Source organism: Triplophysa rosa, linkage group LG21 (assembly GCF_024868665.1).
Source record: "Triplophysa rosa linkage group LG21, Trosa_1v2, whole genome shotgun sequence".
Lineage (NCBI taxonomy): Eukaryota > Metazoa > Chordata > Actinopteri > Cypriniformes > Nemacheilidae > Triplophysa > Triplophysa rosa.
In genome coordinates this window covers 1372021-1396700 of record NC_079910.1, presented here as the reverse complement: position 1 = coordinate 1396700, position 24680 = coordinate 1372021, and the positions used below count along the sequence as shown (strand labels likewise).

The 24680-nt window shown below is 38.9% G+C and overlaps 2 protein-coding genes across 10 annotated transcripts; one reads left to right on the top strand and one right to left on the bottom strand.

The window, feature by feature from the left end:
* Positions 1-148: 148 nt before the first annotated feature.
* LOC130545569 (retinoschisin-like) lies at positions 149-4426 on the bottom strand. Its single transcript, XM_057320168.1, has 6 exons — positions 4260-4426; positions 3930-3955; positions 3449-3623; positions 2637-2778; positions 2165-2360; positions 149-690 (listed from the first exon to the last, which is right to left on the bottom strand). Exons 3-6 carry the CDS (start codon positions 3582-3584, stop codon positions 538-540), a joined length of 627 nt encoding a protein of 208 aa, XP_057176151.1. The 5' UTR covers positions 3585-3623; positions 3930-3955; positions 4260-4426; the 3' UTR covers positions 149-537.
* Positions 4427-4721: 295 nt separating this feature from the next.
* zgc:162858 (uncharacterized protein LOC337771 homolog) lies at positions 4722-23893 on the top strand. 9 transcript variants are annotated; one of them, XM_057320160.1, is made up of 11 exons: positions 4723-4985; positions 5074-5604; positions 7285-7380; positions 7972-8150; positions 10642-10750; positions 11203-11247; positions 11819-11956; positions 15402-15432; positions 19325-19402; positions 20034-21997; positions 22796-23893. In XM_057320160.1, the coding sequence occupies exons 4-9, from the start codon at positions 7972-7974 to the stop codon at positions 19375-19377; spliced, it is 555 nt and encodes a 184-aa protein (XP_057176143.1). In that variant the 5' UTR covers positions 4723-4985; positions 5074-5604; positions 7285-7380; the 3' UTR covers positions 19378-19402; positions 20034-21997; positions 22796-23893. The 9 variants fall into 9 exon arrangements, with proteins under 9 accessions (XP_057176141.1, XP_057176143.1, XP_057176146.1 ...); XM_057320158.1 differs by lacking the exons at positions 15402-15432; positions 19325-19402 and having other exon boundaries at positions 4722-4985; positions 19902-21997; XM_057320163.1 differs by lacking the exons at positions 15402-15432; positions 19325-19402; positions 20034-21997; positions 22796-23893 and adding exons at positions 16773-16848; positions 19902-19981 and having other exon boundaries at positions 4724-4985.
* Positions 23894-24680: the final 787 nt, after the last annotated feature.

Genomic DNA, 24680 nt, shown 5'->3' with positions numbered 1-24680 from the left:
TTCTCTTGTAAATGAACGTTCATTTGTTGTGACAATCAGAGCAAATGACAGATTTATAAAGAGGTGTTCACGCTAGAATACTTGATCTCTAGGAGGAGAGTAAAGTCACGGTCAGTTTCTTGCCGTCTTGATGTTTGAGGTGTACTCATCCAGTCAAAAGAGGGATTTATTAGATAATATTAGAGTTACATTTCCTTCTCTGGTGAATACAGATGTGCTGACATCACAGTTTTACAGGATCTGCTGATCATATTTCTGTCATCTGTGATACGCAGTCACGCTGAATACAACACATGAAATTAATTCAGTTTTATTTCAGGAAAAAAACTATTTTTCTTGATTCAGTGACATCTTTGAAGCAACCAATAACATTACATTTAATAAACGCAGCCTTTTGTCTCTTCTATACAGACTGTGCTTTTCTTATTTGAGCTCAAAAACTGGTTATTTACACATAAGCTATGGGTATTCCTTTTTCACTGATCCGAGATCAGTTTTCCGTTGGATTTATGTAATAGAGATGCATGATTCATCCAGTCAGATGCATTTGTTCATGCACAAGAGCAGTTCCAGGCGTATGGCGATGCGTGTGTGCCAGCCCAGAGGCAGGAGCCGGAGGTACCGCGCCACGATGGGCGGCCGCAGGAGATTCTGCACCGTGGAGGAGCGATCCGTGTTTCCATAAAACACCTGACAGATAAACACAAACAACAGTCAAGAAGGTAATACAGCATACGCATTGCTGGGGCTCATGTGGCCGTAATATAATACTTATATTTCATCCAAAACCTGTGAGCATCAAGCGGAGACACAATTCTCCAAACTAAAATTGATTTCATTCTGTTGTTTGAAAGTATGGGACCTAGCAACAGTAACTAAGACTGGGACAGCTAAATTTGGACACGAGGGAAACGTTTAATTTTAGTTTATTGTAGTTTTAGTAATACTTTGAGTTGGCTTTTAATATTCATTTTATTTACTTTTTAGTTTCCGTTTATTTCCACATTTTCTTATTTTATTTCAGTTTTTCGCTTGGGGAACATTTTTAATTTTGTTTTTTCATATAGTACAATGTTTTTATTTGACTTCAGTAGTGTTAAAGTCCCAGTGAAATAAAAAATGACAAAGCCTATTTTTTCATGAAATATTGCAGCGTTTATTGTAAATAGTTGATCAATGTGGGTCGTTCTCTTTTTAAAAACCGTGTGTCCTCATAATCTTCAGTTAAAATCTGAAAATGCACTTCCGTCCTGTAGTGACTATCCTCCATCTTAGATGACGTATGTTAGATGGCTTGGGCGGAGCATCCATTAACTCCTCCCCTTCAACTGTCAGTCTGCTGCCAGTTCCATTTCAAAATGCAACAGCTGTTTTTATACATCCAATCAAATGGCAGACAAAGACAAAAGCCACGCCCGCTAATTTTCTCATTCAAAATCCATTTCACTCGGAAATGCGTCAAAATATGGAAGTAAAAACGATCGCAACTTCCGGTTCACGGGAACAAAAAACAATAGGCATTGTCATTTTTAATTTCACCGGGACTTTAACTCTTTCCCCATCAGCCGTTTTTTTTTTTTTAGTTGCCAGCGCCAGCATTTTTGACATTTTCACTAAAATTTGATGGCTCACAGTACATTTTCTGTAATGAATATATGGACAGAGTCTCTGCTTTTAAACAAAAGAAACCATATTCTTCTACCTATGGGTAGGTTTCTTCAAAAATGCATCATTTTGATTAAAAAGATGAAATAATTAGCATATTTTGTCAAAGACTCCGCCCAGATTAGACTGAGAACGATGATTAAAAACAGATCAAATATTTACCCAAAACCCAGATCAAACATAAACGTTCTAGAGTCAGAGATTCTGTACATTTTCCAAAGATGTGTAACACCTGCTGTACACCAGTACAAACACCGACTGCCGTAATAACTCGTCTTTGGCAGGTAACCGTTGATTTAAATGACGAGATAACTCCTCGATGGCGGGGAAAGAGTTAATAGTTTTAGTTAATAATAATAACGCCTGGTATCAAGAAGAATCTTCATCATTTCAAGTAAAAAGTGTGAGAAGTCATTCCTTCCAGAACTCTCTCATTCAGGCCGAGTTTAAAGGTCTTAATTGTGAATCATGTGAAATTGTGTGTGAATGTCATTGTCACCCGGTTATTTCCGTTCTGGTCTTTGTAATAGATCCAGTTGAGGTTGTCGTGGGTCCTGTACTGCAGACTGTATTTGGTGGTCCATTCGTCAGCGTCACAGCGTCCCTGAGAGAGGATGCCCGACACCACACGCGCCTCCTGAAGATCCACCTGAAGCCACTGACTCGTGTCCTGAAATTTGGACAGCCATGCGCACCTGACGGACACATGACAGAAACATGAGAGACAGATCGTCTCAGTGTCCTCTAATGTTTTAAATGATGACGTGACAAAACAGGTGAACTCTTAAAGGGATAGTTCACCAAAAAAACATCTCTCTGTGATTTAAAGACTGGATTTTAGTCGTTCAGGTGATGATCATTGATCAATTTTGTCATGCTGGTTATGAAAGTTAAGACCGGTAGAGACACCAACACACCAGCATCAGCTCTTGTTGATTGATTCTTTGATCAGATTGTCCCGGGACACTTACCCAAATCCCTGGCTGTTCAGTCTGGCCTTATTCGGAGTCCAGGAGGAGAACCAGCCCACGTATTGATCCAGATTGGAGCATGTGATCTGTTCCGCACGCACAGATCCCGACTCGAACCCCAGCGGTTTGTGATAAGGACACTCTGATGAGAATAGAGGAACATGTGAGATGTGTAGAATGTGTTCATCTCGCTCATGTTTGGCAGGAGAGAGGAGCACTATTTCAGGATCTTTAATCTGAGCATTCCTGCTTTAGTCATGAGATTATCTGCAGGTGTCCACACACACACTGACCTCTCTCATGGTAACACATAGCTTTTCTATCCCAGGCTGAAGTCTGATAAAGTTCATGTGTCAGTGGTTAAGTTGATGCATCATGATTGATCAGGAATTGCGTAATTACAGTAAAGCAGGGGTCTCCAACCTTTTTGTAAGCGAGGGCTACCTGAAGATATAAAATCATCTAGAGGGCTACTTGTTGATCAAATACTTTCAAACTTGAAACACGTGATGCATTATTTTTAGGCTCACAGGACCAAATTCTGTTTTCTTTCACATATTTTTCCACTTGAATATATTAAAGCTTACAACACGTGCTAATAACATTTCATGATGATGTAGCACTTGGCTGATACGTATAGTCACAGATTCGTCAACTGTCCTGAGCATTATTGTTGAGCCCTGTGTTTGGCGGGCACCTTACAGAGTTTATGCGGGCTACCAGGTGCCGCGGGCACCACGTTGGAGACCACTGCAGTAAAGCCACTTGGCTAGATGCCCTGAATCATGTCTCGCTCTCTCTCTCTCACTGACCCGGCATGCAGTCCAGGTAAGGGCTGAGTGTTGGTGGGGTGGTGCTGATGGAGGTGGTGGGTGGAATGCCGGTGGGTCGAGATTGCTGACAGTCACAGCTGCAGCCTGTCTGTGATTGGTTGTCCTTTGGATTCATGTCTTCCTCATCATCATAAGGCTACGGCATCTCTGACTCCTGACACACACACACACGTCTGGTTTACTATCTCCGTGGGGACAGTCCACAGGCGTAATGTTTTTTATACTGTACAAACTGTATATTCTATCCCCTAACCCTAAAGATCATAGAAATCTTTTTTGCATTTTTAGATTTAAAAAAAATATTGTTCTGTACAATTTATAAGCTTTTTTGCCCATTTGGGACCTCAATTTTGGTCCCCACGGTGACACGAGTCCCCATGTGTTGGTGTGCATTCAGGTTTAGGTCCCCACCGGGATATACAAACATGAACACGCACACACACGCGTATACCTTACTCACCCCCTGAGTGTTGACCTTAATGAAAACTGTTCCACAAATCAAAGAAAAACAGACAAAAATTACAAAACAGTATCAAGAACTGATTATCTACTTATCTATCGATCTACATCTTAATAAGACCAGTTAACATTCTACAAACAATATTACATTTAATTTTCAGAAAAGCCCACGAATGAAGGCCTCTAGACTAAAAGCACATGATTACTCAGAACCGGTAGATTCTGATGACAAGCACTTAAAGAAAGCCTGTCGAAGATCTGTAAATAACCAGACTGACTGTGTCCAGAAGATGTAAGAACACACACACACAATGTCACACACATCCTGTACCTTGAGCTAGAAGCAGCAGTAACACGTTCACAATCTTACGGTCCATCGTGTTGAGCAGATCTGAAGTGACAGAGAGCGGCAGCACTCAGTGTGCTCTGGATTACTGTAATCCACTGTACTATACATCCAATAATAATCCTGATCTCTCCCGTCCATCAGCCTTTGGATCTCTACCAGAGGAAAATGTCGTTTTATTTCAATAACAGCAGAAGTTTCTCTTAAGTTTCTCTTTGAGTTTTGATGTACCCTTCATAGTTAATGACATGGATACATGTTTATGAATGGAATAAAAACAAACCTAATTCATAAAACGAATAGAAATGTTTAGTTTCTGCATTCAGGACCATGAACCATAAATTCTGTCAAGATAATTAATTCGTAGCAGAATCATTACGACTGTCCCGTATGATCAAAGTATCGCGAGAGCGATTCGAAAGCTAACGTGATTGGGGAAACGAGCTGTAATTGAGCAGAAACGTTTCAGCTGTGCTGAGATCAGCAAACACAATAAAATGTTCAGGTGATTGTGAACTCTTTATTATAGTACTGGAAGCGCTCTCAGTTACTTTTGTTTTCACAATACAGTTTGGGGTTTTCCTGTAAAGAGCGTTGATCATGAAAACAACATCTGACAGAACGCCGCAACCACAGAAGAAACGCAGAAGTGTTGGGATGCGCAAGAAAAGCACTGCAGCATACTCTGCCTACATCTATAAGATCGAAAAGGTAAACGCAGTGTTGGCTGTTGACTTTGTTAAATTGCTGATTTAATGCCAGCAGTAGTTTATTAAATTCTTTTTGACTTTTACTTCAGTTCAGCACAACGGATACGGTCTCTGTGATGCGCCTTTTGCCTGACGCGCATGCGCAGGTAGGATCAGAAGCTGCGCGGCTTTCCAAGTTCAACCGGAAGCGCGTTCTCACGCAGCGTGAGCTCCACACCGCCGCTGTGCGCGCGCTTCAAGACAAACGCGCGTGACCCCTCGGGTTTTAATTCTGCCTTTTAGTCCTGACTCCTGTCCTATAAATAAGATTTAAATAAAGATTTTTTTTAAGCGTTGTCCGGACTTTTGTCCAGCAGTAATTACTGCCTTTACCATTACTTGATGACGGAGACTTTTGTATGTAATGTTATGGCATTTGTACTGTGAGTTTTTCATTAGGAGTTTGGCGTCTTTAGTTGCTAAGCAACTCTCTGCAGGCCTCTGCTCTCAGCGGTGGCGCGCTCGGCAACAGCAGCGCGTTATTTGGTAGAAAATAACATTCAATTCCGTGATTCTTAATTCATGCGAATTGCAGGTCTTGAAAACCACACAAATGGCTCCATCAGAAATGGTCGAACTGGGTAAGAAATGCTTTTAAAGCTTTACATATTTATTTAATTGGCATTATGGCTCGTATGGCACTACGACTGTCATGGTAATAGTCATATGAATATTAGATCGGTTTGTCATAAGACCTACCTCCACTGTAGTATAACTTGTACTGTATCCAGCAACAAATGCCTTTGAGATGTCCTCAGCCCCCAGAGTGAACTCAAAGACATGTGGAAATTTAAGAATATCGTGTCAATGTGATTTTAGATGTTTAATTAAATTAATGCGCTTCTTCACTACCTGACTTGGCATTAATTCTGTTCGGTTTTGTGGAATTTGAATCATGTTGACAGGCGGTTTAACTTAAAACAAAAACAGTCACTAGATGGCGCTGTAGCATTTGTGGTTGTGATTTATGTAGAATTTGTTTTAATCGCAACATTTAAAAAATCCTTACAGCTGGGGTACGTCACCCAGGTCAAGTTGGATTCTTTAAAAAAATTCCTAGCCATATTTTCAATTGGACCAATTCTTATGTGCAATCGGGTAGTTGACAACGCCTTTTAGAACCTTGTGTTTTTATGCACTTTTTAATGACCTTATCATTTGTCACATCAAAACTAGTTATATAATATGTAAAGTTATATAAAATATAACACTTACTGATATGCATATTTTCCCCGCTTAGACCCGCTTGAGTGCCAATCCAGATGTATGGGGGCCCTATGCAAACCGTTGTGAGGGGCCCTTGTCATAATAGATGAAATTAGATAAGCATAACTAAACTTTAAGAAATAAAAGCACTGCATGATGTCCGAGTATGTCACAGTAATTCAATAAATTAGGTATTAAAAATGACATTTCCAAATGATTCCTGTAAAGTTTGTAACAGAACACTCAAGGCAGAAAGTTGAATCTGCGACTTGTTTACATTATAGTGTATTTGATACGGTACTCAATGAGGCCCGGTGGTGCGCCACTTGCGTATTTTTTATTCATCAATAGGGTAAATTACAATATGTAATAGTACAAATACAGTACATAATTGCACAATGCAAATAACCAAAACAAAAAAACAGCAGTTGTACATCTAAAACGTTAAGAATCTTATCCAGTAGCCGATATGTCTAAACAGCTTTGCCATTAACAATTTGCTATTATTCCGTATTAATATCAAAGAATAATAAAAATTCTCTCTATATAAAAAAGATGTATATGGTATTATCCAAGTAGAATAAGAATTTTACTAATGACCCAGTATCACAATCCAATAACCATTTTGTCAGTTATATTAATAAACGTGTAAAACGTCTTCGAGATTAACAAAGAGATCCTACACCAAACAATTTTAATATAAGAGCAACTGAAAAATAAATGTACAATTGTTTCAGACTTATTTTTACAAAAACAGCACACGCAACTTGCGTAGTTTGCGTAAAGGAAGGCTTGGTTCTGGTTTACTCCCATCATAACTAAAAACAAAAAACCTCTCTTTCCACATTAAATCCCATGACAATCACCCTTCCAACAACTCTGAGGCAGGTGTATCTTTAACGCTGACTGACTCTCAAAACAACCAATCAAACCCGTATGTTCTGAATAGAGGCGGGAATAACGGTATTTTCCCACCAATGAGAGACCTACGGGCTGACCCTCCGACCAATAGCGATTACGCTAACGTTGTTTTGCATCTTATTTTTGTACACAAGACCCGAGGAGAGGCAGACGCTGTGAAACACTGTGATCCAGAACTCATGTGAATTAATTCATTCATCGATCATTTACAATCTGATCTCTTCAGGAAGGTACGTCATGTTATATCATTTCATTTCTGACTGAAGGTCACGCGATGAATGTTTAAAATGCTTTGCACGTGTGTCACCTGCTGTAAGTTAAATGCGTGCATTCACTGCAAGGCGGTGTGCAAAACGTAAAGTGTGTGTATATATATTTGATTTTGACATGTATTGAGTATCTTTTACCTGAGCGGGCATGTTCACTCTACAAAGAAAATAGTTTGGCTATAAGGATCGTCTATCATTGTACATTACTACGGTGTGTATATGAGTTGTCGTAAACATCGTGATTTTTGTTCTCCATTAACTTCGTACAACGCAGATCCTGTGCCAGTAAATGAGTCTATCATCTCATCACATTTCTTTATTCTAGGAGACTTGTATATAGAATTGAGGGTCATTTTAATGTATGAGGAGCTTGTATCTGTAGTCAGATGATCTGCATTCACGTATAAATGGGTTTAATTAAATGGCACATTTTTCTATGATCTTTAGCTCAATCACCACCACACATCATGTCTGCTCGACTTCTTCTGTTAATCCTCTACGAGGATTTGCCTCTGATGTCTGATCTCTGATCAGTGTTTTCTGTCCCCACAGATGCAGTTCATGTTGTTGTTCAGCAGACAGGGAAAGCTCCGGCTGCAGAAATGGTACGTGCCGCTGTCTGATAAGGAGAAGAAGAAAATCACACGGGAGCTGGTGCAGACCGTTCTGGCCCGGAAGCCCAAGATGTGCAGTTTTCTGGAGTGGAGAGACCTGAAAATCGTCTATAAAAGGTCAGCACAGAGTTCTGATTCAGGAAAGTTTGGTGTTACTTTCCTTTTTTCTTCCAAAATGGAAAAACATATCCCAAAACGCAGAGACCGGCAACTATAGTTTTGTTTATTACATAAGCCACACATGCATTGATTCTCCAAAGTGTAGGCACACATTGTACATTACATTTACATGTATGCATTTGGCAGATGCTTAAAGTCCCGGTGAACCGGAAGTTGCGATCGTTTTTACTTCCGTAGTCTGACACATTTCCGAGTGAAAAGGGATTTCAAAGGAGAAGATTAGTGGGCGTGGCTTGCGTTTTTCACTGCGAATTGATTGGATGTGAAAAAGCAGCTGTTGTATTTATTTTGAAGGGGAGGAGTTAACGGATGCTCCGGCCAAGCTGTCAAATTTAGGTCATTGGAGATGGATTGTCATTTCATGTCGGAAGTGCATTTTCAGATTTTAACTGAAGATTATGAGGGCACACGAATTTTAAAAAGAAAATGACCCACATTGCTAAGCTATTTACTATAAACGCTGCAATATTTCATGAAAAAATAAGAATTGTCATTTTTAATTTCACTGGGACTTTAAATCCAAGGCAATTTACAGTACATTAAAGTTATACAGTTCATCAGTAAGTGTGTTCTGTTGCTTTGAGTTTTTTTTAATAGCGTGTCCTAAATAATAGTACAATGAATGAAAACCGTATGAACCGAGGAAGTAGTAAATCCTGGTACCGCCATGTTTTCTTACCGTGTGCTCAAAAGTGTCATCACCAGCAGAGTATGAACTTTTAATATGAAGTGCCCGCACACACAAAATAAAATCTATATTAGCTTTCATAGACTGTGTGATTTTCATGGGAAGATAATGATGATTACTGTGTCCTGCTGACAGTCTTTCAGTAAATACATCACAGGGTTGATATACTCCTGCTGCTGTTACTGTGACAAAATATTTCCCCTTCAATTCAACACACAAAACAAATACAGAAATGACTTATAATATTAACATGATGATGTTTACATTGTTTTGTTTTTTTAAAGAATATAATTATTTTTATGTTAGAAGAGAAGTTCAACATGTTGCCCTATTACAGTTGTGTGCTGGTTTGGTATGGTTTGATGCTGGTTTAAGCTGGTCCATAGCCAAAACATACCTAACCCAGCATATGCTGGTTTTGTCAGCAGGGCTGACACTATTAAAATGCTTTAAATACATTTTTTAGCACAAGGGATTCATATGCTGGAAAGAATTAGGGTTAAATATCTAGGTTAAGAACTTTTTTATCCGGACTACAGTTGCTTAGTTTGTAAAAACATGTCTCTGTATGTTAGCTGCATGGTTTGAAGGCAGGCGTTGTAAAATAACATGTATATTTATTTATGAGAAGTCTGAAAATGTAGTATAAACTCTAAAGTATAAAAATGCTAAATAAAAGCGTTTAAGTATTAAAGTCTAAAAAATGTGTAACGCTGAGTTGAGATGTTTTCATGCTAAGCGGGTTTATGGGCACATTATAATGAACAGGAATGTGATTGGTTGAGGTATTTGTCGAGCGCTGATGAACGTGACCTGATTTCCAGGGCCAAATGAGGCCGTCGGTACAGATTTTGTAGTGTCTGTGGATTTCCCTACAGAAGCATGAGATCAGGATGAAAGCTATTGTTCTGTCTGAAGGGCACGAGATGATGTTTCCATGGCAGCAGAATCGGGGTGGGGGGCAGACGTGGTGACCTGGGAGAGGGCACACACACACACACACACACACACACACGTCTTGCGGGTCCTTCAGTGTAACACCTTTACATGTTTTTACGTGTCTGTCAAACACGTCTGATCGCTTTGTGTAAAAACACACATCCCATAATAAACTGCACAGATCTGCTTGTGTGTGTTTTTGTGGTAGTTTTGTGTTGTGGTATTGTGTTGAAATGCGCAGTGTTAGGTGATTGTTCTTCTGCCTGATTTGTATTCGGTGTTGAGTGGTTTTAAATTATGCGGCCACACGTCTGGTTTATTCTTTACTTTGTTTCTCTGTCTGTCATATCAGCAGCTGAAGGATTTTTATGTCTCTTCTGTTCTTTGATTTCATTCAGTCGTGAATTTCCACAGTCCTTTAGGGTGTAAAGGCTGCTGAAGAACGCGCGCGCGCACACGCAATAAAATCTATATTAGCTTTCCTAGACTGTGTGATTTTCATGTGAAGATAATGATGATTACTGTGTCCTGCTAAATCTGCTCAATGCTGAACTGTATGCGTAAATCAAATCTTATTGTGAATGAGTTCTCAGTGTTTTAAAGAAAAGAATTGTTTGAAAAATCATCGTATATACTTTATATGGCTGGCTGATGTTGGCGTTATGTTTTTGCACTGTTGCCGATACGCCTGTTTGCATTGTGAATATTGAAGTATGCTTTACGGTACAGTAGTATGTCACAAGGGTTCATGTCCTTCACAGTATTCGTATTAAAGGAAACCTTTGCTTTGTGTTGTGACAGATACGCCAGTCTGTATTTCTGCTGTGCCATCGAGGACCAGGACAATGAGTTGATCACTCTGGAGATCATCCATCGATACGTCGAACTGCTGGATAAATACTTTGGCAGTGTAAGTTTCTATTGATAAAGCCTCACTGAAAAAAATTACTTGCAGAATTTACTTAAAAAAAATATTAGTGCAAATTGTTTCGAGGATTTTATTAAGTAAAATGTGCCGCTGTAATTCAAGTACAATTTACTAACCAGAATAAAGTAAATTCTACTTATTAAATACATTTAGTATTTGTTAAAATATTAAGGATATATTACTTTAAGCAAATTAAAAAAGGATTACGTTGAACAAAAACATGTCTAACTTAAACTTTATGGTTATCTTACTTTCATATTGAAATATATTATTTTTTACAACATAAGAGGTAAAGTGAAAAGTGAGAACTTAAAAATAATACCAAAACTCTCCTAAATCTCAAAGATAAATCGACACAAAACACAAACAAGTCTTTCTTTCTTACTGAAAAACACTTAAAATGACAGTTAATCTGGAAAATTAATCTCCTGAAGCAGTCAGATGCAAAGCATGCTGGGAACTACAGATCAACTGCCAAGGTAATTATATCTACAAAAATGATTTATGTAGTCTCCACACAAAATAAATCAACTTAATCTGACCCATTTAAATTGGTTTAACATAATAAAATTGAATTGAATTTACTTAAGAATTTGATCAATTAAAATTACTCGAATAAACTAATTAAAATCCTAACAAGCAAAATTAGTAGATTTTATTCCCAAGATTTGTACGTTATTTTAACTCATTTTTTTGGTTAAAAACAGGAACATAATTCTATTAGGTACATTTTAATAATTTCTTTTCATAAAATCTACTGAGGCACATAATCATTTTTTTCAGTGTGTGTGTTTGTGTATGTATATACAGTTGCGGAAAAAATGAAGAGATGATTCCACATTTTCATTTCAAATCATCGTTTCTGGATGTATTGTGGTCATTCCAGTCCAGTGTCTGTTGAATTTCAACAAAATCCAACCTCAGGAGTGACGAAATAGTACATTTGAATATCAGTAAAACGTTCTCTGAAATGGTCTGTTATTTTTTCTGGCGTCTGATACACAGTAATATAGGTGTAACAAACGCACTGAATGTTGTTCTCCATCTCAGGTGTGCGAGCTGGATATCATCTTTAATTTTGAGAAGGCTTATTTTATCCTGGATGAGTTCCTGTTGGGCGGCGAGGCGCAGGAGACCTCCAAGAAGAACGTGCTGAAAGCCATCGAGCAGGCAGATCTCCTGCAGGAGGTGAGCGCGACCTGTCGAAATCAAAGCCAAATTATTATCCAGAATACGAGCGTCTGGTTTTTAAAGGAACGGCTACGTTTGAATAACGTGTCATCCTTGTGCATTACACACCATGCTGTACAGGAATGCAAACACAGAAGCTTGTTTAAACGTGCGTTCATGAAACTGTCTGATGTAAAGAGACTGATGGGTTTATAACCGCAGCAGAAGAACACATCTGTAATGTGCTGACCAGCGTTCTGGCTTCAGGGCTTCTGTTGTGTTTCTCTGAAAGGTAGAAATCCCTCAGGACACACACACATTATGGGAAAGTGTGTTTCCCAGCCTCCCCGGTGCTAGCAAAACAAAACGCTTCTTTGTTCATGTCAGTGTAAAGGAATTAAGTTTTCGTCGCAATATTCCTCAGCTCATGGACTCTGATATTTGATCAAGTGTGTCATCGCTGATGTTGAAGTATTGTTTATTGTTATTCACTGGTGTATTGACTTCCGAAAGACTGTAAACAATGTGACTTATTTTCTTCGGTTTGTTTAAGCAGTCCAGCAGATTCAACAGTGGATTATATCTCCTGAACAGACGTTTATTTGTTGTATAGTGTTTCATTCCTACACTTCGCCTTAAACACAGAATATACAATGGCTGCGTCCGAAATGGCATACTGTGTTAATACATACTGAATGTGAATAAGTAGCTAGCTATCGGCCGTTAAAACGGTACGTTCTATATAGTATGAGTGGGAGTAGTATGAATACATTTCGGACATACTGCGTCTGCCATGTTTTAATGTCATGTGACCCGTATGCTCTTTGACCTATGACGCATTAACAACAACCTACATGTGAGTGTTGGAAAAAAAACATAATTTAGTCATGAAAAATTCCTTTATTGGCACTTGCTTTAAATACGGCCGTCCGCCTTAAAGTTTTCCGCTATATTTATTTGATTTACTTTTGAAATTTGACAGTTTTTGCATACTGAGGTTTCAGACATACTAGTCATGACTCATACCCAGAAGTAGGTGATTTCGGACGCAGCCAATCAATTGATTCAGCGTCTGTCCTGCAGCATTGGTCAGTGTTAGCGGTGAAGAAAAATGCAGTATGCCATAACTTGTTAAATAATGCGATAATTTCATTTTACAAACAAAATGCATTAAAGTCTATTTAAAGGGGTCATATGACACGGCTAAAATGAATATTATGGTTTGTTTTAGATGTAATGCAATGTGTATACGCGATTTAAAGCAGCAACGAGTAACTTTTTGACCTTAAAACAATGTCTCTAAAATGATTTTAGTGGTAGGACAACTTTTAACCGGATGAATTTTACTGCCGTTGCTTCCTAAGCAGCCCTCTATCGGCTGAAATTGCACTTGTAACTTTGGTGTTCAGGCCGAAACAAGCCCCGCCTATCCCCTGCTTTACGGCATACGTCACGTTTAAACGTACCCTGGGATAAGTTAGCCAACAGCTAACAATAAGACGAAACGATCTAGTTCAATGCAAGTCTCCAAACCATCACCATGGCAGAGCCAGCAAATAAAACAAATAGGAGAAGAGAGAGTGTGATCGGACATGAATCAATATCTGACGGACTTGCACTCGGCGACGCGAGCTGCAAGAGGCAACGGGTTGCAAAACGGATGGAGACCTAACGTTAGCCATCCTGCTACTAGATTTGAAAGTCTTACGTTATATGTAAAAAAATTTCTTACTGTCCTGTACTTTTGAGCTTATTGGTAATTTGGCTGTGCTCAGGTTGTTTATTGGCGCACTAACGTTACTGGTTCACAATTTATAACCGTAAGGTAGACTAGAGATAATGTAATATAACGTAGCATGATCGTGCCTCATCACGAATTTAGTGTTATGCTTGTAAATGATGACTACCAAACCACAAATGTTTTATGATCAAAAGTTGCTGATTCCTTAGTTCATGCACATGGACTAATGTTATCTGTATCTATAGTTACTGTGCTAGGCACTATTCCCATAGCGAGTTGAGTGCAAGTTATTGATTGCACCCATTACACAAAGCACAACACCTGGTCGCGAGTGTGTTTCCCAAAATATAACTACAGAAAATGATTTGCGTTGGTTACTAAACACATTCACGTCCATGCGCTGTGTTTTGGGTGACTGCAAATGTGTTATGTAGCTAACGTTAGGAAGTTAGCTGCTATGTAGCTAGCACGCTTTGCGCTAACGGCTAACAACCAACTGCTACCTCAGAATCTAGTTTGGACTATTAATATAGCCCAGTAGTATAACCCGCGGGAGCCAAAAGAGTGCTTTAGTACATGCACAGTTTATGAAGTGACATGATGTAACAGCGGTTTCTGCCTAGTCAACAAATTCACTTGTATTGTGCTGCCCACATGGAAGCTTATACAGCGGCAATATTTACGACATTTATAACAGACAATTGCGCTTATCAACCACATGGGGGAACCATACACCAAAACTGCTCGTTGCCGCTTTAAGGTTGAAAAACGCTGTATTTTCTATCTCCTCTTTGCTCCGCCTCTCACAAACGCGCAGATTTTTAACAAAGCTCATGGCTCTGAAAAGCGAGGTGTGCTATGAATGGCCAGTTAACCAGTGCGTAGTGATTGGTGGAATACTGCAAGCGTGTGAGGGAAGTGTGACGCCTCTGACCATATTTGGAACATCAGGTTCCTCTTCAGTTGTACTGACAGGTACGCCCACCTTACTTGCGTCTACATTTGGGCGGTCTTAGTCAAATCAGACCACCAACTGACGTAGATTTGTGGGGGTGTGGCTACACAAGGTGTTTCAGGCAGGTCTGGGTGAGCATTCGCTTTTACATAGAATGACTCTTTTGTTAAGACACTTTAGTTTTTGCAATTGTACATGTCTAATACACGCATGGGCAACTTATAAAGCTCAGTTTATACTCAACTGAGTATAAACACAAGTGACTTTACTTGCCGCTATCACTGCGAATGCTTCTCAAACGAGCTGCTTCTTCTTCGGCTCTTGTCTTGGTTACACAAGCAACACGTGCGTGGACACTGATGCCTAGTGGTCATTGCCTGTCGACACGGATAACGACGCAGAAGTATAAATGAAAACCGACACGTAGTCTGGGTCCAACACACGAGTATAAACTGAGCTTAACGCACCAAAGACACAGAAAAACACGTGTTCGCGCCATACGACCCCTTTAAATTCTGAAAATAATATAACAACATGCATGTTTCTCTTTGCATCCTAAAACTTTGTGTGCATCTGAAGCATAAATCTAATAAATGAATATTAATTTGCGTAAATTGTGATATGCAAATTGGAGATTTTCAATGTATCTTGCAGCCCTGCTTAACATAAACATACTTCATCTGAGGTGTTCCACTGTCCGACATCTTTAATGTCTTGATTTTCTCTCTTACTCGTTCCCCACCCGTCTGTTGTGTTGTCATTTACAGAATCTAGATTTTCCGATCCGTCTGCTTCCAGGTATGATTTATAGATTATTGATTATGAAACCCACATCAGTCTGTAGCTTTAGTTATTATTTCTGAATCCCAGCCCAGAGTTTGTGTTTCCCAAATCCAAAGCTCTTCACGAGACAGGGACTTATTCATCTCACCAAACCTGTCAAGAACATGTCCAGGTCAGCCAGAAATCCAAAGAAAAATTTTGTGACAATAATGAAGCCTATTTTAGGGCCATCAGATTTACCTGAGAATTAAATGAATAGAAATAATAATCATAAGATGATGAAATAAGTCTTTTGATCACAGACGTGTTCTTGAGATTCACCCGGTTAGTTACTAATGGGCGTGAGCTGGTTAGTTAGTTGTTATTTCAGTCTATGGTCAGAATGTAATGTCCAGGTGAAAAGGCTCCGGGAATGCTTGAGGTTTGACGTGTCTGTCAGAAGAAAGGTAGAATTAAGTCTGGATTCAAGTGCATTTAGAGATTCTCTTCAAATGAAGGCGAGCACATTCAACACGACACGTCTGAGAAGAGTCACGTTCTCTTCTCTGACCGTCCCCAGAGCCGAATTACAGGCGGACAAAAGCGAGACGTGAGGTGTCCGCGCTTCAGCAGAGAGACGTGACCTAAATGTGCAGTTGACTGATGTTGCATTCGCTTCTGTTCTGCGCTTCACTGTGAGATCTGACGAGATGTGCGTCCGGTTTAATGGCACAGAGAGATTGTGGAAGATTGACATGAAGTCTCGGCTCTGTGTTTCAGTTTAATGAGGATGTTTCATTATCAGGTTTGCTGCTGGCTTCATGTAGTATGTGTTTCTTTATATTGTTCGTTTTTATGAAACGTGCCGGTCACAGCCGTGTGTACGAAATGACTTTTATAGGTATGTTTGTGGCTTTAATAAGGACATTTTTCTAAACACAGCCCAAAAAAACAGCTAAATTATCATTTTTATGAGTCCTATTTAAATTCTTCCTAATGTTAGCAATATTATGACAGTAGTTTTTGGATTACAGAACAAATCGAAAAGGATATTTATATATACATTTTTTGTTTGTATACTTTTAATTTGTATATTTTAGTACATTTTTGGTGGCTCCTGTAAAATCGCAATAAAAAATCCCCCAAAATCCAAAGCTAAACATTTGTGACATTCGATTTTAGAGTTATTTGGAGCTACACCAATCCTCATATTGTTCAATTGTATTATTATTCGTGGTGATCGTTGACCTCAGGTATACCAAAATAAATTCCACTCTAGATCATAATTTTTCCCTACATTGGATATCATGAAGTGAATAATATATCCATATCCGTTGTTTCCACGCTTTTTGATTGGCTGGTGTTTTCGTTCGTAGAGCCAGACTGAAGACTGGGGAGGTTTGGCCAATGAGGAGATCTTATAAGAGTCCGGCCCACTCTGTCAGCTTATTGGTAAATGGTGTGATTTGCCTGTTTGTGATTGGGCATGATGACGCTTGCTCTGATTGGAGGACATGTGTTAATGTGAGCGGGTGCCTTTGAACTCTTGACCTTTGACCCGAAGCACATTCCTAAGATTGAGGCTGCATCCCAGTGCACATACTTAAAACTTCACACTTAAAGTATGAACTTCTGATAAGAGTAGTGTAAGACATCACAACAACGCATTGTGTTTGCCTGTTTCTTTGACATCTGTATGTTGGCTTATTTGCTTCTGACATTTTAAAACTATACAACAGCAACTTTCCACCTATTTTTCTATCATTTTCTACTATGATGTTAATGTACTACCTTTTATTCACAGCGCAAGGGCTTGTGGGTAACATGCACACTTGGCATCACAAACTCTTTTTGTGATGTTAATCTGGCATACTTGACTGCAGTCCGTATGCAAATTGGGATGTAGCATCAGTCTTAAAGGGACAGTTCAACCAAAAATCAAAATGATTAGTTTAATAAACATCGAAGCAATGAAAAAGTACAACAAACATAACGTCTGTGTTGTGTAAGAAATGGAGCAAATCTTATTTATTTGGACTAGAAATGATATTTCTCTTGCAGTGTGAAGCTTTTAGTTTTACACTTCTGAGAACTTATTTGTTATATTTGGATCTTGCTCACTGTGAATGCAAGTAATGAACGTGAGTTAAGCCAATAATGTCCTAATTTTCATTTTTGGGAGAACTTTTCTTGAAACCTCAATAATATATAAACATTTGTCCTTTCCAAGTGTTTGGCTCAGTCGTGATGCCTGATGAGAACTAACTGAGCTGGATGAGAGAAACCCATTTAACTTCATTTCTCATTCTCTCTGGTGGTGATGCTTCAGTGTGATCATAGATGGGACGTCTGAACGGCTGTGAATGTTCTACACCACTGCAGCCAAATACATCCCATCATACGCTGCGAGAGTCACTTCCAAACCTTTCATGATCCCAAAATCAAAATAAGAAATAATGTTTTGCATATAGAGAAAATGAAGACATGACATGCACATTTCCCCCTTATTAAATATATTCATTTTCACTTTTTCAGTACGGATCAATGTATGAAACATGGATATGATGATCACTTTACTGACTGTATTACAGTGATGTTTAGTTTCTCAGAATAATTGATCTGAACACATTTTGAGTAGAAATGTGCCTGTGTCATTTAAACGACATCAACAAAAATCTTCTTGCAGCAAAACAGAATCTCTTATTTTCTATTCTTCCAGCCGTGATGTAGGTTAGTTTTAATATGAATAATCTGATTATCATTTCACGCTCTCTTGGATAACAGGCATCTGTTCTACTTTGTTATCCGGGTGTCAGTTTTGTGTTTTGTGTCAGCTTTACTTCTCCTTTTCCCCCATTTGAATCATTTAAACCGATTTGAGCTTGAACGCAATCTCCCTGTTCTGTCCAGATGTTTTTACCTGAAAGCACACAGTCCCACATTCCCAGCGCTGCGGGTTCACCGTCAGCTAATGAGAAATCGTTCCTGAAAGAACCGAGACATTCCACACGGATTCTGAGCTCAAAGCCCAAATGAGCCGCTGGACATTTGCTTGATTTTGTCCTTAATGAGAAATCTTGCACGAGCCTTTAAACGAACATCCCGTCGTCATTTCCTCGCCTTCGAGTTGTTCCAAATCTGTATAAATGTCTTTGTTCTGATGAACGCAGGGAAAGATAATTCGAAGAATGCTTATAACCAGACAGTTCTTGGACCCAATTGACTCCCATAGTAGGAAAATTGACTTCTGTTGAACACAAAAGAAGTTATTTTGAAGAATGTAGTGCGGCAAACCGTTCTGGGACACTTTTGACGTTCGTTGTTATTTTTCCTTCTATGGGAGTCAATGATGTTCAACCGACCACACAAAGAAATTTATACAGGCTTGGAAAAAGTAGGGAGTGAGTAATTCATGACAGAATTGATCGGAACTATCCCTTTGAGAGAATGTGATGTCATTACAGACAGACAGAGAGAGATACGGTCGCCCTGCGTTCTCATCCCTAAGCCCTTCAAAGGGACTACCCTCCGTAGTGAGCGCTTCGAAGGGTTGAAGGGTGTAGGGGACCAAACAACTGTGCCCTTCTGCGTCATCATTCCGTGCCTGTCAGGAGGAGCGGTTGCCACGCAAAGAATCACCATCATCAGTGTCCATCATTTGTACCCTTCCAAATCCTTCATTCCCAAGGGCCCTTTGAAGTGGCCAGTTATGAGCACTTCGGTTTGGAACGACCCTTCAACATGGCGGCCATGATTGTTTTCACTCCGAAGGGCCCTTGGGAGGGCGGTATATCCCATTTGGGACAGAGAAGCAGACAGACAGGTGAACTGGATTCTGTGATCACGGTTTAGGGTTGACGCAGAGGATTTGTTGCGGCTGTTCTCAGGTCAGCGTTTCAGCGTCTCTGATCTGTTGTGTGTCCTGCAGGTGTTCTGAGTCCAAACACATCTGCCGAGTCCTCTGGACTCTTCCAGAGTTAAACTCGCACAGATCAACACGCCTCAGGTTTGTCTGCGCGTGTTTGTGTGTGTTCATGTGTAGCTGTCAGGACGAGACGGTCGATGGAACCGGTCGGTCACCTTGTGTTTGTGTTTAGGGGTAGCTTTGTGTGTGTGCGTGCGTGTGTTAAAGGTAGTTCGTATTTCCTTGAGAAACACTTGCATTGTGTTCTGTCTCACAAAATCTATCTGTTAATGTAGACACAAGTTTACCAATGTCCACCAGCTGTTTTCTTAGTGTTACAGAGTTAGACAGATTGTGATTTTTCTTTTTATTTCATCTTCTGATAGAATTATAACAGTTTTGAGTCTCGTCCAAAGTAAAAAATGCAGCTGTACCTGCAATGTGTAAAGAAAGACATGTTGAATTTAATAGCTCACTTTCTCTCTCTCTCTCTCTCTCTCTGTGTGTGTGTGTGTGTGTGTGTGTGTGTGTGTGTGTGTGTGTGTGTGGGGGTGTGTGTGTGTGGGGGTGTGTGTGTGTGTGGGGGTGTTATCTAAACAAGAGTGAATTCACTTCGTTTTCAGCTCTGTTTGTTGCGTGCCCACAGATGTGTGTTTTTCACTGCATGTTGTGCTACACGTGTTTTTCACATGTGTACCTGCACCATTATCACGTGTGTGTGTGTCTCCTTCAGCCGCGACACGAGTACTTTAACATGCCTGTGTACTGATTGGCTGTCGCTGTCCATCCCGCATGCTGAGCCCCTCCCACCGCACTGCACGGCTGCTGGCTCCACCTCTGCCTCCACACCGTCCTATCACAGAGCTGCACCTCGGGTCTTCACTGCGTGTCATTTATCTGTGGACTGTGTTTGATGTTTTTCCCCTCCATCATTTCACTCAAACTGACATTGGTTCATGTGCAGGACGTTATTCACATTCATTACAAACGAAGCATTTGAGACCTTTTAGTGTTTGTTTCTTAATCAGCATTGTTGTCTTGTTTTTTTTTTCCCATTTTAACATCCCATCTGTAAAATTCACAGCCAAAGCAACAAAATTGCATAAAATATTGAATACGTTTAAGTTGATTATGATGGACTTGTTGAGGTTCTTATAGACGTCTATTGTCAGCGTGTTCGTGTAAGGGATGATTCAGCTCTTGGACTCTTCTATAAATCTTATTTTTATTGAATATCAGCAGCAGATTTTTAATCATAAATCATAAGCAAAAATAAATAGACTGTCAGTAATATGTGAACAAGCCTTCATTTAACTCTATTTGGTTATTTTTACTGGAAAACAAGACAGAAGTACTGATAAAGGTTTAGTCCGTCCAAAATGTTCTGGTTGTATTGTTGTGTTCTTGTTTGTATTTACTGAGGTGGGTTTGTATCTCTGTTACTGAATGTACTGTGGTAGATGATGTGACTATTGTTTGTCGTAGCAACTTATGATCTTTTTATTGATTCAATTACAGTAATAGGAGAAAATCTATGCATTTACATTTGGATAACACTTGCACAATCAATGGTAGTTTTATACAACATTTGGAAACAATTAGCACTCAAACTGTCTGAATGACTCTGTATTGGAGAATAACACCGCATATCACTTTCATTGATTCAGTATTGCCATCATTCAGCATCATCTGTTCAATGTGATTTATTTGTTACAGGGACAGTTCACGTTCCATGATTTAAACTAGAGCTCCTTGGTCTTTATATCAAATATTGTATTCTTTATAGAGTTTGATTTTCAAACACGTCAATGCCTGTTTATGTCATTGATCCACTTATAAAAATATGTGTGATTTGGGAAGTAGAAAGAAATAAGTAGATTGAATTAATCGTTATTGTTAAATGAAATGAATACATTTACATTTGTGTACTTTCGAAGGGTGAATTTCATGAAAACTTACTGTAATTCTCAGTGGTGATTCTAATTGCAGTTTCATTTAATTTGTGCTGACTGAAATTTATTTGAATAAATATATATTTATGTTTTTAGAGTGAAATGCTTCAAGTTTCGAGATGAAAATGAAATGATAGTCTTATTTTGTCTATTCTTTGAACAGATTGGGTAGATGAGCATAAAGACAATACAATATAAAAGAAATGAGGAGAAATCAGAATAAACACTACACAATAGCAAAAGTCACTATGCGGTATGAATAAGAATTAACAATAAAACAATCGCAGTATAATAATCAAGTGTAGTGTCTCGGACACATTTTTATATTGTTAAATACCTTTTACAATTTTTAACAACCAACCCAAATCGACCGTAGACTCGCATCAGGTCTGACTTCATTCTGCCGTGGAACCGTCACCTGCTTTTCACTACAAAACTTTAAAAATAAAGGTTCTTCAGTAGGTTTTAATATCTGTTTTTATCCATTTCTTAAGGTTCTTGATGGTTCTTTACAGGTTCCTCAGAGCAGCGTGCTGTTTTCTGAGTTCTTTACTGAACCAGTACACGCTAACATGAGCATTATAGAAAGATTATAAGAGGCTATAAAACCTTTGTGCAACCTTTATTTTAAAGTGTGTAAATCTTGATTTATTTTTTTTCAACCATGATTTTCAACCTTTTAAAAATTCTCATGTTTCTTGTTTTTGTTCCCTGTTTTTGGCCGGGCTGTGTTCAGGATGCCAAAGTAAGTTCAGTTGTCTGTTTGAGTGTGTGTGTGTGTGTGTGTGTCGTCATTGTGTGTTTCTGTCATCAGTGAGTCATTGTGTGTTCAACCCACATGTGGATTATTTTCAGATGTCACAGGATAAATTTAGCTCGGCTCATCTCGTGCTTCATACATATGAAATAAAGCAGCTGTGCCCGGAGGGGTGGCACGACACATCTTTAAAAACCTGAAATAAATACACAGTGACATCATCATTTAAAACTCGCATCAAAATTTAGAGGAATATTTCACCCAAAATGAAAATTCTGTTGTCATTAATTCATGTTGTTCTAAAACCATGACTCTCTTCTGCATAACACACGAAGAGAGATTTTGACAAATTTAAAGAGATCTAAATGAAAGGGAAATTGTAAATCATATGGATTTGAAACAACATGATGATGAAGAAATGTTCATGTTGGAGTGAAATGTTTTACACAAATGGTTTTGTTTTTGGATGTCTATCGTGTTTGTGTTATAAAAATGTTAATGTTTTTATTTAAAATAAAAAAGTCCTTTTAAAGGGTTATTAATGAAAATAATGATTGTTTTTATAAATAATTCATATTAATAATAATAATTGAGTTATTTATAAAGTATAATAATGTAAAAAGAGTTTTAAACAACAATTTAAACGAAGCGTAAATGCAGAATCTAGAAAAGCATTTATTTATCAACATGGAAAACAAGTCCATGAAAGCATTTACAGCATTTATTAAAACATTTATGACCGTTTGACCTCTGAGTGATTGGAGAAATGTTCATCTCCTTCCACAGGAGGCAGAAACCCCCCGCAGCGTCCTGGAGGAGATCGGACTCACATAAACCCACCGTCCGACACGACTGTACCAAACCCACTGAGAGCCTGTTCATTTAAACATGTAGCAAACACACACACACACACACACGTTTGTTTGATGTTTACTGAAGTTCAATTCAACAGCCACTGAAATATTGCTCAGACTCATCACACAATTCTCCTGCTGGATTCACACTAAACACAGAAAATGGGAATCTTTCATATTCTTAAAATTCTTTCACACGACTCGCATCAGCATCTGTAGATGACACATTCGACCGCTCCAGACATAGAATCAATGAGTTTCCTGACGTGCCAACAGCTTATGGTTGAGATTTAGATTCCTGACTAAATGTGAAAACCTTTCACAGGTGAGAATGTCTTTATATGCATTATCTCAATATTACAGGTTTTTAATGGTCACTTTTTAACGTTGAGTTAGCTAAACACGCTTGTTTTGTTTTGTTGTATTGTGTTTATCAATTATAACGTTTATGTCTACACAACAGCATATAGAGCTTGTTAATCGATGTCATGCCGCGTTGAATGTTGCGCCATCTTGGGAGGATGGCTGCTAGTGCGTTCAGTGCAGTGTTTTGTTTTTCTTGTTTGATTGGGAAATATAAGTATGGTAGGTCGGTCTTGCTGTGATAAAAACCGTAATAGTATTACGCAGAGTCGTTCAGGAAAAGCCCCTGGTTCCTTTACTTTCGATTTTTCCATATATCAAACAAAACAAGTAACAGTTACATATCAAAACAATAATAGCAGTGGAGTATGATCCTCCCAAGATGGCGGCACCACTGCAACATAGGGCGTGACGTCAGCTTCACATTCTCTATAGCATTTAATATTCATGCACTCTGTTGATTGTTTGTGTTACGCTATTTAACATATTGTGTGTGTCATTTTGTGTTAAATAAAAGGGAAAACACAAGTCGAGTTAAAAGTAACACAAACTGTGTTCACACAGTAGATGTGCCTGTTTACTTATATTGTCCCAAATAAGACACCCCCCTTCAAGATGCTTTTTGGCTCTTGTCTTATATAAAGAAAATACATTTACCTGAAAATAATTCGTACTGCATATTTTATTGTATATATTGTAAATAAAGTATGGTAAATGCTGGTAAAATGTACCAACAATCACGTTTAAAACACCACAAAAAAAAGCCTGTGGTACAATTTAATATTATTTAGGCTTTTAATCTTAAAGCGACAACGAGCAACTTCTGCTCACTGTTGCCCCACGTGGTTGATAAGCGGAATTGTCTGTTTACAGTGTTGTAAAAACTGTTGCAAAGATTTCCCGCTGGCAGCTCAATACGCGTGAGTTTGTTTACAAAGCCGGCGGACCTAGATATGCTATGAAAACTGCGCATAGCATATACATATACTGTATATAACGACAACATTAGCCTACTCAACGACTGAACTGTTCAACATTTACGCGGTTTACTGGTCTGAACTAAAGAATCTGCTACTTTTTACCACAACACGTTTAGTGTGTTTTTTTAGTCTTCATTTACAAGCACTACACACATTCATGATGAGACACGACAACATGCTAGCTATCGACACTGGCAACCATATCTCTCAGCTAGTGTGAACCGGTTGTGCGCCAATGACACAGACTAATAACAAATACGTTCAAAAGTACAGGACAGTAACAAAAAATGTACAAATAACACTTACAAATCCAGGAGCCGGACCGCTAGGTCTCCATCCGTTTTGCAACCCGTTGCCTCTTGCTGCTCGCGCCACCGAGTGTAAGCCCGTCCGATATTGTTTCGTGACCGGCCTCGTGTCCGATCACTCTCTCGCTTTCTTTTCTTTGCTTCCTCCGACAAAACCCTCTTTGTT

Excerpts from the sequence above, each read along its gene's own strand:
- LOC130545569 (XM_057320168.1), bottom strand. The coding sequence starts at position 3,584 with ATGAATCCAAAGGACAACCAATCACAGACAGGCTGCAGCTGTGACTGT. Across the intron at positions 2,779-3,448 it reads TTACCTGGACTGCATGCCGG|AGTGTCCTTATCACAAACCG; the intron begins GTCAGTGAGAGA and ends TATTCTCATCAG. Across the intron at positions 691-2,164 it reads ACCAGAACGGAAATAACCGG|GTGTTTTATGGAAACACGGA; the intron begins GTGACAATGACA and ends TTTATCTGTCAG.
- zgc:162858 (XM_057320158.1), top strand. The coding sequence starts at position 7,972 with ATGCAGTTCATGTTGTTGTTCAGCAGACAGGGAAAGCTCCGGCTGCAG. Across the intron at positions 8,151-10,641 it reads CTGAAAATCGTCTATAAAAG|ATACGCCAGTCTGTATTTCT; the intron begins GTCAGCACAGAG and ends GTGTTGTGACAG. Across the intron at positions 11,957-19,901 it reads AGGCAGATCTCCTGCAGGAG|AGTGAATTCACTTCGTTTTC; the intron begins GTGAGCGCGACC and ends TATCTAAACAAG.